The 13,891-nt window shown below is 43.6% G+C and overlaps 1 protein-coding gene across 6 annotated transcripts in view; it reads right to left on the bottom strand.

The window, feature by feature from the left end:
• Positions 1–13,891, bottom strand: part of LOC120734616 (VPS10 domain-containing receptor SorCS1) — a 182,636-nt gene that overhangs the window by 4,438 nt on the left and 164,307 nt on the right. Inside the window, exons 20-27 of one of the 6 annotated variants that reach the window (XM_040033517.1) lie at positions 13,627–13,760; positions 11,241–11,367; positions 9,894–10,006; positions 7,201–7,335; positions 2,030–2,129; positions 1,496–1,601; positions 758–912; positions 574–644 (exon numbers count right to left, since the gene is read on the bottom strand). In XM_040033517.1, coding sequence (XP_039889451.1) covers positions 616–644; positions 758–912; positions 1,496–1,601; positions 2,030–2,129; positions 7,201–7,335; positions 9,894–10,006; positions 11,241–11,367; positions 13,627–13,760 — 899 coding nt within the window. In that variant the 3' untranslated portion in view covers positions 574–615. Of the gene's footprint in view, positions 1–573; positions 645–757; positions 913–1,494; positions 1,602–1,766; positions 1,867–2,029; positions 2,130–7,200; positions 7,336–9,893; positions 10,007–11,240; positions 11,368–13,626; positions 13,761–13,891 lie in introns of those variants that run through there. The other 5 variants (XR_005696050.1, XR_005696049.1, XM_040033515.1 and 2 more) reach the window with 5 other exon arrangements.

Raw genomic sequence — 13,891 nt, 5'->3', positions numbered from 1 at the left:
TGAGATGACGTGCAGCTACACAACAACAGAGCAGAAGCTCGCTAACACTAACTGACATACACAACTCATCACACCATTATGCGAACAATGAATTTATTCAGATCTATTTCGCTATTAATTTTGTCAAATGTGGACACTTTAAACTTCAAATATACCACCAACATTCAGAGGGATCCACAAAAACGAAAAACTACATCTCCCACCCCAAAGAAAGGCTTGTTATGTGTTAGCATGTTAGACAAGCAAATGTTGACTCAGGATGTACATATGGGTGACAAACTGGAAGAAAAGCTGAATGAATGAGACATGAAATGAATAATGAATTAAAAAATTGGTATGAATCATCTTATAGTCTCCATATCACCAAACTCGGCCGGGCCGACGCATTTTCTTGACAAGTGTAATAAATTTCAAGCTGCATCTTAAAATTAAAGGTGCTATTTAAGTAAAGTAGAGCGGAACAGTTATAGATGTTCCCGAGCCACTTGTTTTTTTTCTTTCATTTGCCACCCATCAATATTCTGAGGTGATTAAAGAGGGACATGAAAAGAGAGAAAAATGTGTTAATTGTACCACTGAGAGGGCAATTCCACTGTTTGTCATACTCATTTTCATTTAGTTGTCCTGCTGACTGGACCATTTCACTGAGAAACACATAACAAAACGCACAGTACAGTGTCATGAAACAACACGTGAACACGATGGTGTGAAATAAACAACGGCATAAAAGAAAAAAAATACTGAAACTGATGTTTACCGATGGGCCGCGAGTTAAACTCTGTGTCCAGAATCTCCAAAGAATGCACCAAGTCCCGCTGAGAGCTGGGCGTGGCCACCGTTGGATTCGCTGGACTCATTTCTTGTTCTTTTTCGTTCTGCATCTGCGCATAGACGTTGAGGCCTGGGATCTTCCTTGAGGAAAGATTTACAGTGAGGCAGAGGAATAAAGAGCACGGCCTAAACTAAAACAGTGGCAGCAGTTTGCAGCAGTGCTGTTTTGATCATTCGCATCTGCAGTTCTATTTATTTTGAGCCATCTGGCGATGTTTGCGTGCGAATCGGCAGGAACATTAGAAATGATATGGTCTGTAAATGTGAAGTTTGATTCTGTCTCTGCTTGCCTCACCATGACTCTTTATATCATTTTCCCTTGGAACTGCTTCTTGGCGCGGAGACATAATTTAACATTTGAGAAAGGTCAACTGCCAGTGTTCAAAGGGCTTAATATTGATAGCAGCTGAAGACTAACTGACATTTCTTTTGTAAAGACTGACCTGATAAAAGAATTTCTGCAGGTGTGTGTGTGTGTGTGTGTGTGAGGGGAAAAGCCAATTCTCCACCCAGGAGCACTGGGTACAGCGGGATAGACATTTGACAGGCACCTATCAACCTTCTCTTAGCCCCGCCGACAGCTTTTGTTTACCGAGCTGTCAGGATGGCTCGACAACTCCCTATCGCGCACAATGTGACAACTATATAGACGTGAACACTTTACCTCTTGAATTTGTAGATGACAAATACAGCTAAACCCACAACCACTACTGATAGCAGCATTAGCATGGCAGAGCCACTGTGGTTCTCGCTGGTGTCCACTAGGGGCGCTGCAGAGAAAGGGGAGACAGGAACCCCAGAGCGTAAATATCACATCAACGACACCACCCGTATTTCCACCCAGCTGAATCATGCAATGAGCAGTCTACACACATGAAGCCTATGTGAATCAAAGATGAATCATTTTAATATACAGTAGTATGGACTTCTCTTACTCTTTATCTTATTAGCCCCTTTAGGACAGTAGCAGCATCCCCAATAGGAAGAGGCACACATACTTGTAACGATGTTCACTCTCTGAATGTCTCTGTGTAGCTACATGGTGGGAGCCAATCAGACACAGAGTTGGGGTTGTTAGTTAAGTAATAAAATACACCTGACTGACTGCTGTTTCTATGTTTTGTCCCGCTTGCTACACAAGGTACAAAGGCCGTTCTGGGCAGCTGTGAATGCACACACATGCAGGGGGGATTGTTACCTGCTGATAAGTGCGCTGCATACACGGTGACTTGGACCCCGGGCCGCAACGTGAACTGGACGAGATTTTGATTCAGCGCGCTGAGCAAAAGCTCGGAAAGCTGTTGAGACAAAGATGGAGAGAGGGGAGCTTCAGATCGCTTTGTTGCAATTTTAATAAATAAAAAAGGAAAATGTTACAGGTCAAAAAAAAGGTAAAGTCAAGCTTATCACACTACAGTCTCATCCGTCTTTGCTATTGACTCGTCATTTATTATCTGTGTTTTGACATTTAAGAGCAAATGTGGTCAAAGTCACGATCAGTCCTTTGATGCCAGGTTGAATAATTGAGTCCAAAACTCGCTTGCCTTTGACAGCATTTCTAAAAGTTTCAGAGTCTGCTCAGTGAGTTTGTAAATGATAGGAAAAAGCAGCCAAAGTGAATTATGAAAGACGAGTTATCTTAATATACTGACGGGGGTCAGGACAAGAGATATATATAACAAACAACACCCAGCACGCCCCTGCGGGCGGTTTATCCGTCAAGCTCGGGTCCTCTAGCAGAGGCCTGGGAGCTTGAGGGTCCTGCGCAGTATCTCAGCTGTTCCCAGGACTGCGCTCTTCTGGACAGAGATCTCCGATGTTATTCCCGGGATCTGCTGGAGCCACTCGCCTAGTTTGGGAGTCACCGCACCTAGTGCTCCAATTACCACGGGGACCACCGTTACCTTCACCCTCCACATCCTCTCGAGCTCTTCTCTGATCCCTTGGTATTTCTCCAGCTTCTTGTGTTCCTTCTTCCTGATATTGCTGTCATTCGGAACCGCTACATCGATCACTACGGCCGTCTTCTTCTGTTTGTCTACCACCACTATGTCCGGTTGGTTAGCCACCACCATTTTGTCCGTCTGTATCTGGAAGTCCCACAGGATCTTAGCTTGGTCATTCTCCACCACCCTTGGGGGCGTCTCCCATTTTGACCTCGGGACTTCCAGGTTATACTCGGCACAGATGTTCCTGTACACTATGCCGGCCACTTGGTTATGGCGTTCCATGTATGCCTTGCCTGCTAGCATCTTGCACCCTGCTGTTATGTGCTGGATTGTCTCTGGGGCATCTTTACACAGCCTGCACCTGGGGTCCTGCCTGGTGTGATAGACCCCAGCCTCTATGGATCTTGTACTCAGAGCTTGTTCTTGTGCTGCCATGATTAGTGCCTCTGTGCTGTCTTTCAGTCCAGCTTTGTCCAGCCACTGGTAGGATTTCTGGATATCAGCCACCTCCTCTATCTGCCGGTGGTACATACCGTGCAGGGGCCTGTCCTTCCATGATGGTTCCTCGTCTCCCTCCTCTTTATTGGGTTTCTGCTGCCTGAGGTATTCACTGAGCACTCGGTCAGTTGGGGCCATCTTCCCAATGTATTCTTGGATGTTCGTTGTCTCATCCTGGACTGTGGTGCTGACACTCACCAGTCCCCGGCCCCCTTCCTTCCGCTTAGCGTACAGCCTCAGGGTGCTGGACTTGGGGTGAAACCCTCCATGCATGGTAAGGAGCTTTCTTGTCTTTATGTCAGTGGCTTCTATCTCCTCCTTTGGCCAGCCTATTACCCCAGCAGGGTACCTGATCACGGGCAGGGCGTACATGTTGATGGCCCGGATCTTGTTCTTACCATTCAGCTGACTCCTCAGGACTTGCCTGACCCTCTGCAGGTACTTGGTGGTTGCAGCCTTTCTAGCGGCCTCTTCATGGTTCCCATTTGCCTGCGGGATCCCCAGGTACTTGTAACTGTCCTCTATGTCTGCAATGTTGCCTTCTGGTAGTTCAATCCCCTCAGTTCTGACTACCTTCCCTCTCTTTGTTACCATCCGACTACACTTCTCCAGTCCGAACGACATTCCAATGTCATTGCTGTATAGCCTGGTAGTGTGGATCAGTGAATCTCGTTCACTCTTGGCATACAGCTTGATGTCATCCATGTACAGGAGGTGGCTGACAACTGCTCTGTTCCGTAGTCGGTATCCGTAGCCAGTCTTGTTAATGATCTCACTGAGGGGGTTCAGGCCTATGCAGAACAGCAGTGGGGACAGAGCATCTCCTTGGTAGATCCCGCACTTGATGGTGACTTGTGCTATGGGCTTGGAGTTGGCCTCTAGTGTTGTACGCCACATCCCCATTGATTTCCTGATGAAGGCTCTTAGGGTCCCATTGATCTTGTACAATTCTAGGCATTCCAGTATCCAGCTGTGGGGCATTGAGTCATAGGCCTTCTTGTAATCAATCCAGGCAATGCACAGGTTGGTCAGTCTGGTCTTGCAGTCTCGGCTGACTGTTCTGTCTACCAGTAGCTGGTGTTTTGCGCCTCTGGTATTCTTGCCAATCCCTTTCTGTGTCCCGCTCATGTATTGACCCATGTGCCTGTTCATCTTAGCCGATATGATGCCTGACAGGAGCTTCCATGTAGTACTGAGGCAGGTTATTGGTCGGTAGTTGGAGGGGACCGGTCCCTTCTTGGGGTCCTTGGGGATCAGGACCGTCCGACCTTCGGTTAGCCATTCCGGGTGTCTCTCGTTAACTAGCAGCTGGTTCATTTGTGCTGCCAGACGCTCGTGGAGTGCAGTCAGCTTCTTTAGCCAGTAGGCGTGAACCATGTCGGGCCCTGGTGCTGTCCAACTCTTCATACTGGAGACCCTTTCTTGGATATCTGCCACTGTGATGGTTACTGGACCCTGTTCAGGGAGGTCGCTGTGGTCTGCCCTCAGATCCACTAGCCACTGAGCATTGCCGTTATGGGTTGCGTCCTTCTCCCATATGCTCTTCCAGTATTGCTCCGTCTCCAGCCTTGGTGGTGCTGTTCTCTTATTATTGTTCCCTTGCCACTGAGAGTACACCTATATATATATATATATATATATATATATATATATATATATATATATATATATTTGTTTTACTTAAAAGCCTAAAATGATTTGTCACGAGCAGCAACCTCCGCAGCTGAAAAAGGAAGCCAAAGTGAAGAGCCCCTGACTGGCGCTGAAATCGAATCAGTCCCCTAGACTCTGATGTCAAAATACCCGACTCAAAAGCAGAAATATCTTGTCTTCCTTCTCTCCGCCCAACCGGTTGCAGCAGATGGCCCCGCCCCTCCCTGAGCCTGGTTCTGCCAAAGGTTTCTTCCTGTTAAAAGGGAGTTTTTCCTTCCCACTGTCGCCAGTGGGGGTTTTTTTTCCTCTGTGTATGTATTATTGTAGGGTCTACCTTACAATATAAAGCGCCTTGAGGTGACTATTGTTGTGATTTGGCACTGTGTAAATAAAATTGAATTGACATTTGCAGGACTAAAACTGCAAAAACAAAACTAGACTAAACTAGCAAAAACACAGCAGTGACACACAGTTATTATCAGTTTAATACACTGGTATGAGAACAGTTGCATACTGGGCAGGTGTTGCGCTGAGTTTATCTGAGCTAATTTTGGGAGATTTTTGCCACATGATGTATCTAGAAAAGTGCTATGGAGTGAAATTTATGGGGCAGAAATAACAAGGTGGTGTAGTTCAGCAGCTGGGTGATAATTATCTGTGGTTTTGTCCATTTGAGAGACACTTTGTGATCAATGTTTGATTTATTTCAGCCATAAAAATATTGACTAATGCAACTTTAGGTTGCCTGTGAAAGACAAATGGAAGCGGTTACATGCGCACCTGACCTGAAGTAGGCTATCACTGCATGCAAATTACCACCAAACTGAATATACTTTAAATACCAAACTTTCTAAATGTAATGCTTTTTGCAAGGCTGCTGCATTATTTGTAAGCACCCATGACCCGAAGAAACCTCGCTACCTCCACCGACAACCCCATCCGAGCTTTCTTCTGTTTATGTAAGAGCCTTTGTCTGTGGGACCTTTCCAGTGTAATGCATAATGCATACCAAGCAGTCTCACTTGATCTCTGCTTTCCAGACAGGCGAGTAACCTTCTGCATTGAGAACATCTGACTCTGATACAAATTGAGCAGATTATCATGACCCAAAGGTAAACTATAGCGAGCAGGAGGAAACCTTACTTTCCTCACACAGATCTTTTCATTTCCATGAATCTCTGTCTCAGGGCTCCAATTCTCAGTCAAATGAGCCTCTTTATAAATGACATTTCACTATCATTAATCTGTTTTTCCTCATTTATGGAATCAGCATATATACTGCTGCATTACTCTGCAGAGCAAAACTAAACAAAATTCTCCATTTTCTCCCTGCAGCAGCCTTTTCCCTCTGTAGAGGCTTCATCTATCTTATCTGCCTCATTTGCCAAATTAATTGTGATATGAGTAATTTCTGTAGTCCTTCATCCTCGCCTTTATACTTCTTAGCTGTTTAAATTTAGACTATGCTTTGACTAATTACTTTTTCCCACTGTATACCAGGGTCAGTAAATCTATTATACATTCTAATAAGTGGAGCTTGCGCTACACTTTAAAGATGCCAACCTTGAATGAAGATTTATCACCGGCTGGTAGGGCAGAGGAACTTTCCAGGCAATCAACCAGGTGTGAGCGGGGAAGGAAGAGGAAAATCAAATTGATTCTCTTCCCAGCTTCCTTCTCTGCACATGCCCGTTGAGTGCTTCCCACAGAGAGCACGGCCAACATTATCAGTCATTATCTAATACGTGAAGCTGAGGGCTATTTGAGCTCATGTTGATATGCTGGTGATTTAGTGACTGATGGACCACAAAAATTTTCCTTGTGTGACCTTTTAGGCTCTTACGAGATGCTGCCACCCTCTAGTGCTCCCCCCTGCACCCCACAGGATGTGACTTAAGTAAGTCTAAAAGTCATTCCCCCCGATAACTTGTTAATACTTGTCAGACTTTTTGATGAATCTATTGCAAAGATATTCCTCGGGCGTATTCCAAAATTAGACTTTTGGAGAAGAAAAAACTGGACATGCTTGAGTAGGTTAATACTGACATCTGCTGGAGGAAAGAGCAATTACAGGAGAAGCTGCTGCTGCTAGGAGAAGAAAAATTCCTCTATGAGTCATAAAGCAGAAACGGGGAACAATGCTTCAAACTTGGTATAGTTCGAGTGAGGATAACAAGGTGAAATCCATCCACCTACACTGTGGAGATGGGGAAAAGCAGCGAGTCTGGAGGACATGCATCAGGTCAGAAAGCAGGTGTTGTTGCCTCACCTGATCTAAATGAGCTGAGCTCTTCTCTGGTTTCCCCTCAGTTATCTGTTTGTCAGGCAGGAGGAAAAACTCTGCTGCTGTGGGTAAACCTGGGAGGACAGTGACCAGGAGCTGATCCTCTCTCACGCCTGTAGCCTAGAGGAGGACAGTAGAGTGGACAGGGTCAGACTGAACTGCAGCAGTCAGCTCACAGAGATGAAACCTTAACAATAAGTACAAAAAAGCTCTGACAGTCAACGTTCGCTCACATATTTTTGGTCCTTCGTCGACCAGAATTTAGCTGGATTCAGGCTGCAACCATTTATCATTCGAGCTTAAACATTTACTGCAGTCTGAGGTTTTAGAAATGTTCTCACGTACTCACATGAGAAGATCAGTAAGATCAGTGTTACATCTCCAGCAAGAACAGAATAGGAAAACAACAAAGGAAGGAAGACTAAAGGAAACTAAGTTTCCAAAACATCAAACTATTGCAAAACATGAACACAAATATCCCTCAAGGTAACAAATTCCATCCATCCATCCATGTTCTTCCACTTATCAAATTCAGGGTCACAGGAGGAAACAAACTGATTAAAAAAAGTGATTATGCCATTTTTAATCATAATTTTAAATGTGTCACACAGTACATTTGATTAGAGGATGTCTGCTACTCCTGAACCCGACTGGAGTCCAAGCTGCATTTAACTTCAGTCCTGCTTTGAACAGTGCTGCGTCAGCCGCCATCTGCTGGATTAAATGTGCATTGCAGTCCAAAACTTGGCTTTGAACATCATTTTCAAAGTGCTGTTTCTGAGTGATGAGCAGCTTTGCAGAAGAAAGTTTGCAAAAAATTAAAGCATAAAATTACAATTCCACGATTACATGGAGAAATTATCATTTCCTGTATCAAAGTAATTACAATTGATTAATTATAGAAACTTGCTTTATTAGTTTTTTAAATAAAAACAGGGTTAAAATAAATGAATCACAGATGATTTAATAAGGTCTCCTTTAAATGTCCTTACTGTTACTGTGTTCATTCAAAGGTGCTGGACGCGTGTCCGTGATTGTATTCCATCCTGCAGTAAACTCACCGCAGTGGGAAACAGACAGTTTTGATGCCATATTTGAAAATACTTGAAAAATTAAGCAGTTTGTGTTTTTGTGCTGTCATGATGATGGCTGGATTGCAAGGCAAGAGTAAAGGATATTGTTATTGACGTGTTCTAGTGAACTTTATTTTTATTGAAAAGCACATATTAAGCATACTTGTTATTAACCTCTGTCTCTCTTCCACAGCATGTCTTTATCCTGTCTTCCTTCTCTCACCCCAACCAATCACAGCAGATGGCCCCGCCCCTCCCTGAGCCTGCTTCTGTCGGAGGTTTCTTCCTGTTCAAAGGGAGTTCTTCCTTCCCACTGTCGCCAAAGTGCTTGCTGATAGGGGGTCATATGATTGTTGGGTTTTTCTCTGCATGTATTATTGTAGGGGCTACCTTACAATATAAAGCACCTTGAGGCGGCTGTTGTTGTGATTTGGCGCTGTATAAATAAGATTTAATTGAATTATAATACGATAGAGCAAAAATATTATTTTTTCTAAATAGATAGTATTTTTTTGTCAAAATATCAGTTTTTTTCATGTGACAGTCTTGAAAGATGCAGACAGCGTGGCCCGGCGTTAAGAAAATATAACCCCGCCGCAGATTTTACATTTTAGGCTTTTCTTACACTGATGCTTTATTTTTCGGCTGGTTCGTACAGAATCTCGTATGTAATTTGGAAAGAGGGACGTCAGGGTTCACCTTTGAGATAAGTTTTTCATCTCGAGCATGAATGAAATCTTAAAGGTCAGGTGTGGTTTTCAACCAATGGCAGCCCTTCACTTGGTGCTCACTTTCAGATCGCCGCTTAAAGAAAATCAAACTGATGAGCTGGGTTGGGAGGACTGGTGCAATAAAAAAAACATGAATTTCTGGATGCCTTATTGATTCCAGTTGAGGCTGCCAGCTTTCCCTTGTTGGGTTTTCCTCCCGACGCGCTGGGTTTTAACCAGTGTGTCGTGTTTTTGTCTGAAAGTTGTTGTTGTTTTTTCGGCACGCATTCTGGCCTCCGGGCTGTGGATGTCATGGAAAAAAAAGATGTCAATAGCGAACTGACGTGTTCAGTGAAGACTGAAGACAGGCTGTATATTTTTAGCATCCGTTTTGATTTGCAAGATCAAAAAGTGTGAAAATATGATGGAAAGCTCAGATTGCTTCCTCCTCTGCTTCAGAAAACGTATTGACACTCTGAGGATGCTGGAAGAAATAACGGCAAGTTAATGAGGCAAACTCTGTACCTAACATGTCATGTGTGGGTTTGAATCATGTCGTCCATTTGACGGATTGCAAAGCACTCGTCTCCGAGCGCTCCTTCAGGTCAGCGCAGAACACGCATTAGACCCGCACTGACGTTTATTCTTCTGTACACAACCTCGTTACTGTACGGCCCTGAACTCTGAGGGTCCGCGAGCAGCAGCAATCAGCCAGCTCTTGAACTATCTTTTTCCCCTCTTCTCCCTCTTGCCTTGTCATTTATCATCATAAAAGTCAGATTCATGTCTCCGAGCCTCGGGGAGGTCACGCAGCACTCAGAGGTCCAGCTGAGCGCTGACAGTATTTACCAAAGGAAGGCGACGGTTGCCACAAAAGAGCCAGAGAGAACTTTACCTGGATCAGAGAGTTCTTAATGACTCGGCTCACATCCAGTCTCCATTCTGCAATATCGGGGTTGTGCTCATCCAGGTTTGATGAAAAGGCGAGCAGATGAGATCGGAAATATTCTGCAGGAAGAAAAGTAAATGTGTGAGGGGAGCTTATGCCTTTCATCTGTCATTAAATGCAAAGTTCGGTTTTAAGATTCAGATCATGTACGTGTGCTTTTTTTTCTTTTTGCTAAATTCTGGGTTTATTTTCAGGTTCGGCCTCCATTCAGATCTTACAAGGGGAGAAAAAGCTGCAGTATGAGAACATAGATGATAGAGCGCTGTCCTTCTGTACCAGCTTAGTCATTTTTTTAGCTGCTGATGTTCTTAATAAACTATTCATCATGCTTTGTGTTGTAGTTGTTAAGAAAAAGGATTGATAAATACAGTTAGCATGCACTGGATGTTAATGGATCACGTGTAGTAACTTTGAAAAATAAATCTTGGGAGTTCAAAGGTAATGTATGCATCAATTTTCTGCCAATCAATCAAAGTCCAGTATCAGTGGCAGCAGCTCAGAAGGTTATTCTAGACATCAGTTTCTAAGCCACATTTTCAGGTTCCTCCTAGCAGGTCCTGAGGCACTCCAGTGTAAGATGAGCCATGCAATCTCTCCTAAGACACTCCTGGGCCTCTCCTCCAAACTGGGTGAAAACCTCCAAGAGGATGTAGCCAGAAGGCATCCTGATTAGAAACCTCAGGTAGCTTCAGTGTGAAGGAGCAGCAGCTCTGCTCTAAACTCCTCCAAGCTCGTATCACTTATTTTGTAACACAGTTCGTAATGATTTGCAGTGTTTACTGAGCCAATAAAAGCATCTTTTCAATTAAAGCTTAAATGGTGAATAACTGGGAAAAAGAACGGGAAGTTGTCTCAGAGACATTCATCATCAGTTATGCATCATGTTGAGTTAGAGGAAACAAAAGAGAAATTTAAAGGCGAATATGAACATGTGGACGTTCATGTTTGGACTCGAGATTTTAAAGCTTTAATGTTAACATTTTGGACGACATCATTATTGCGTTTTGGAGCCACAGACGGCCATATTTGAACAAAAGGAATGCTACAGCTGTCATTTATATACAATTTCTGTTATAGCTTAGCAAAGGAAAAGTTTTAGCATATGGTTAAAAATGACCTCTAAGTCTGGAGAATGGCAGATTATTTTTTAAAACATTAAGTAGAAGAATGACATCTAAGAAGTATAACATCAAAGGGAAGCAGCATTATTATTCTACTGTGGAGACCAAACTTATCAGCCTGTTTGCAGAGCAACAGATTCCCAGTGGACACTGAGGGAGAAATTCGGCTCACCGTGTACAGCGATGGTTTTTCTGTCCTGCAGAATAGTATTCCCTGCAGACACCTGCACAGTGACTGTATTGATGCCTTCCCGGGAGAATGTGTACGCCACACTTCCCTCTAGGGTGATTACTGGCTGCTGGGGGAGCGAGAGAGAGAGGGAGAAGGAAGAAGGGGAGAGGGAGATGGGGAGTCAGATTGTACGTGCTCCCGTGAGAGACCCTTATCAACGGCTGGTTAACATCTCACACTGCTGTTATTTACACTACAGAGGTGTCAGGCTGTTGGCCGACTGACAAAAACACACACAGACACACACGCACGATGACACACAGCTTTGCTAAAGTCTGTGCTGTGCTGCATGCAGCACAGAGGCCTACAGGGAGCTTCCTGTGTGACACCAGCAGCTCCTTACTGTCATTACTCAAGTCTCCATTTGTTCTTCAGATAGCTTTAAGATGCTAATGCTGCCACTGTTTATTACCAAGTGACAGAACTGCTTGTCCTCGTGGAAAGGCCCCTGTTAGTGCTGAGCAAACACATTTACCCAGCTACAATTACACAGACAGAGAGGAGTGGAGCATTTCTACAGCTATAGCAGTGCATCCTCAGACCGCAATGCTTGAATTGTTTCTTTTACTCTCTTGTAATATAAATTTTTTGATGTGTCATGTTAAATGTTACGGTTCTCTAACATCTAGTGTATTGATTACATTAGTTGCTAATCCTGTTGATGCTAGTAAAGCCGGGGTCAGCGTGTTTGCACTCTGACAGTTGCTATATTTGGAGGAACAACGCTCTACTTTTTCAGGAAGTTCTAATAGAATCCTAACAGCTACTTTTCCAACAGCACAAGGAGCACATCTCTTAGACGGAGTGAAAATTTAAAACTGATTTCTCTGACAAATTCATGCTTTATTTAAGCAAACTTTTCCTCCCACCACCAGTTTTAAATTTTCAGGGTGATTTTCAAGTTTAGGGTGCTATTGCATCTCATCTTCATACCACAGTGGGGGAAAATGACTCCAGGAATCACCTGCAGCCTTTGAGCAGATACACCAACTTTATTTATCTATTGAAGAGCTTTGCTGTGTTTGTCCACTTTGTGGTTGCGGTAGCATGAGATGCTGTTTAGCCTTTTACATGTAAAACCTTTGAATAATGGCTAACTGTTAGGAAGTCAAAGCAGCACTGCTGTGTGTAGTATGGTGAGAAGTGTCAGTGTCTGACAGCCAAAGTTCTTGTTTGATGATGACGAACATCACTGCTGACATCACTGCTGACATCACTTACTAGCAACCAGCTGACCAATGGTGAGTTGCAAAGCTAACCCTAAGCAACTATAGCAAGCTAACTTGGTGCATTAACATCATAGACCTGATTTTCTTCTTGTATCAGGAGTTGTAGCCGTGGAGTCAACGTTAACCTTGTGGTCTTATTTACATTTAGTTGGCTAACCTCCCACTCATGAATCATGAGGGATCCCCCGTGCTAAGAGCTAAGCTAGCTCTTTACATCTCCACAATACGTGACAACTTAAGCACTTTGAAAGCAACTTGATCAGACAGTGATACACATGGCAGCACTATCCTAATAGGTCACATCACCATCACCAGTAGCATTTATAATTTTTATTTTACCTGCACCATGGCAGTGAGAATGTGCGAGGATTATATATTTTACTTTTTAAAGAAAAATAGTTTTATATCTTCTGCCAAGACCAATGCCCTTTTTTGACAAAAAGTTTATCCATGCTCACTTGTTGGACTGGTACTTTTGGCATAATCATGCAAATACTCTGTTAAATGTATGACACTAAACATAATGGTCACTCAATCCACCAGCAAGGTGGAAGCTGATTCATTTTATTTTGTAAACTGCTTCTGAATTGCAGTGTTTCCAGAAGTCTTTGTTCCATTTTTAAAGTGTCACGTTTCGCTGTTCTGAACAAAATCCATGCAGATCTTTTGTCTTCAAAGGCCGATATCTCCAAAGCTGTGTCCCCCAAGCTGAAACTATCCGCATGGCTAGATGCCTCAAAGGGATTAACAGAAAAATATGTCTTTTCTGACCCTCTAACTCTGTGTGATTGATCGGCTCTGCCTGACTGCAGCAGGCCCTAGAATTGGAGGATTTTTACACTAACACTAAGATGCTTTCACTTCACTGGTTATCAGTAATTAAGGTACTATGTGAACAGGTCAGCACGTTCCACCATTTTTATTGACGCTGATTAACAAGGCTACACATTTTCCAACCTGCATGCACAAAAATAGCTCCACAAAATAATGATTCTCACATTTTGGACCAGAAGAGTCAGCAACCTACTTAATTGCAAATGGGCAAAAAAAGAAGAGAAGTACTGAGAGAAGTGGTGAATTTCTTGAGTGCGCTGTACCTCTGTGTTATTTCCGATCCACCAGATGTAGGTGACCGTTCCCACTTGGCCGGGCCACAGAACAGCAGTCAGGTTCACTTCCTTATTCCTCACAGCCACAAATGGAGCTGAGAGATGGATATACTCCAGCTGACCTACTCAGGCACACATATACATCACAGTGTGAACTCGACGCTCTGCGCCACAGTATGTGAAAAGAGGATAAAAATAAATGAAATAACTTTGTTGGTTCAAATGAGGGGGAAAAAGAGGGAGGAGATGGGGT

The sequence above is a fragment of the Simochromis diagramma genome, unplaced genomic scaffold (genome assembly GCF_900408965.1).
Source record: "Simochromis diagramma unplaced genomic scaffold, fSimDia1.1 OVJJ01000571.1, whole genome shotgun sequence".
Lineage (NCBI taxonomy): Eukaryota > Metazoa > Chordata > Actinopteri > Cichliformes > Cichlidae > Simochromis > Simochromis diagramma.
Note: the sequence above shows the minus strand (reverse complement) of the source record. Positions and strands in the feature narration are given on the sequence as shown.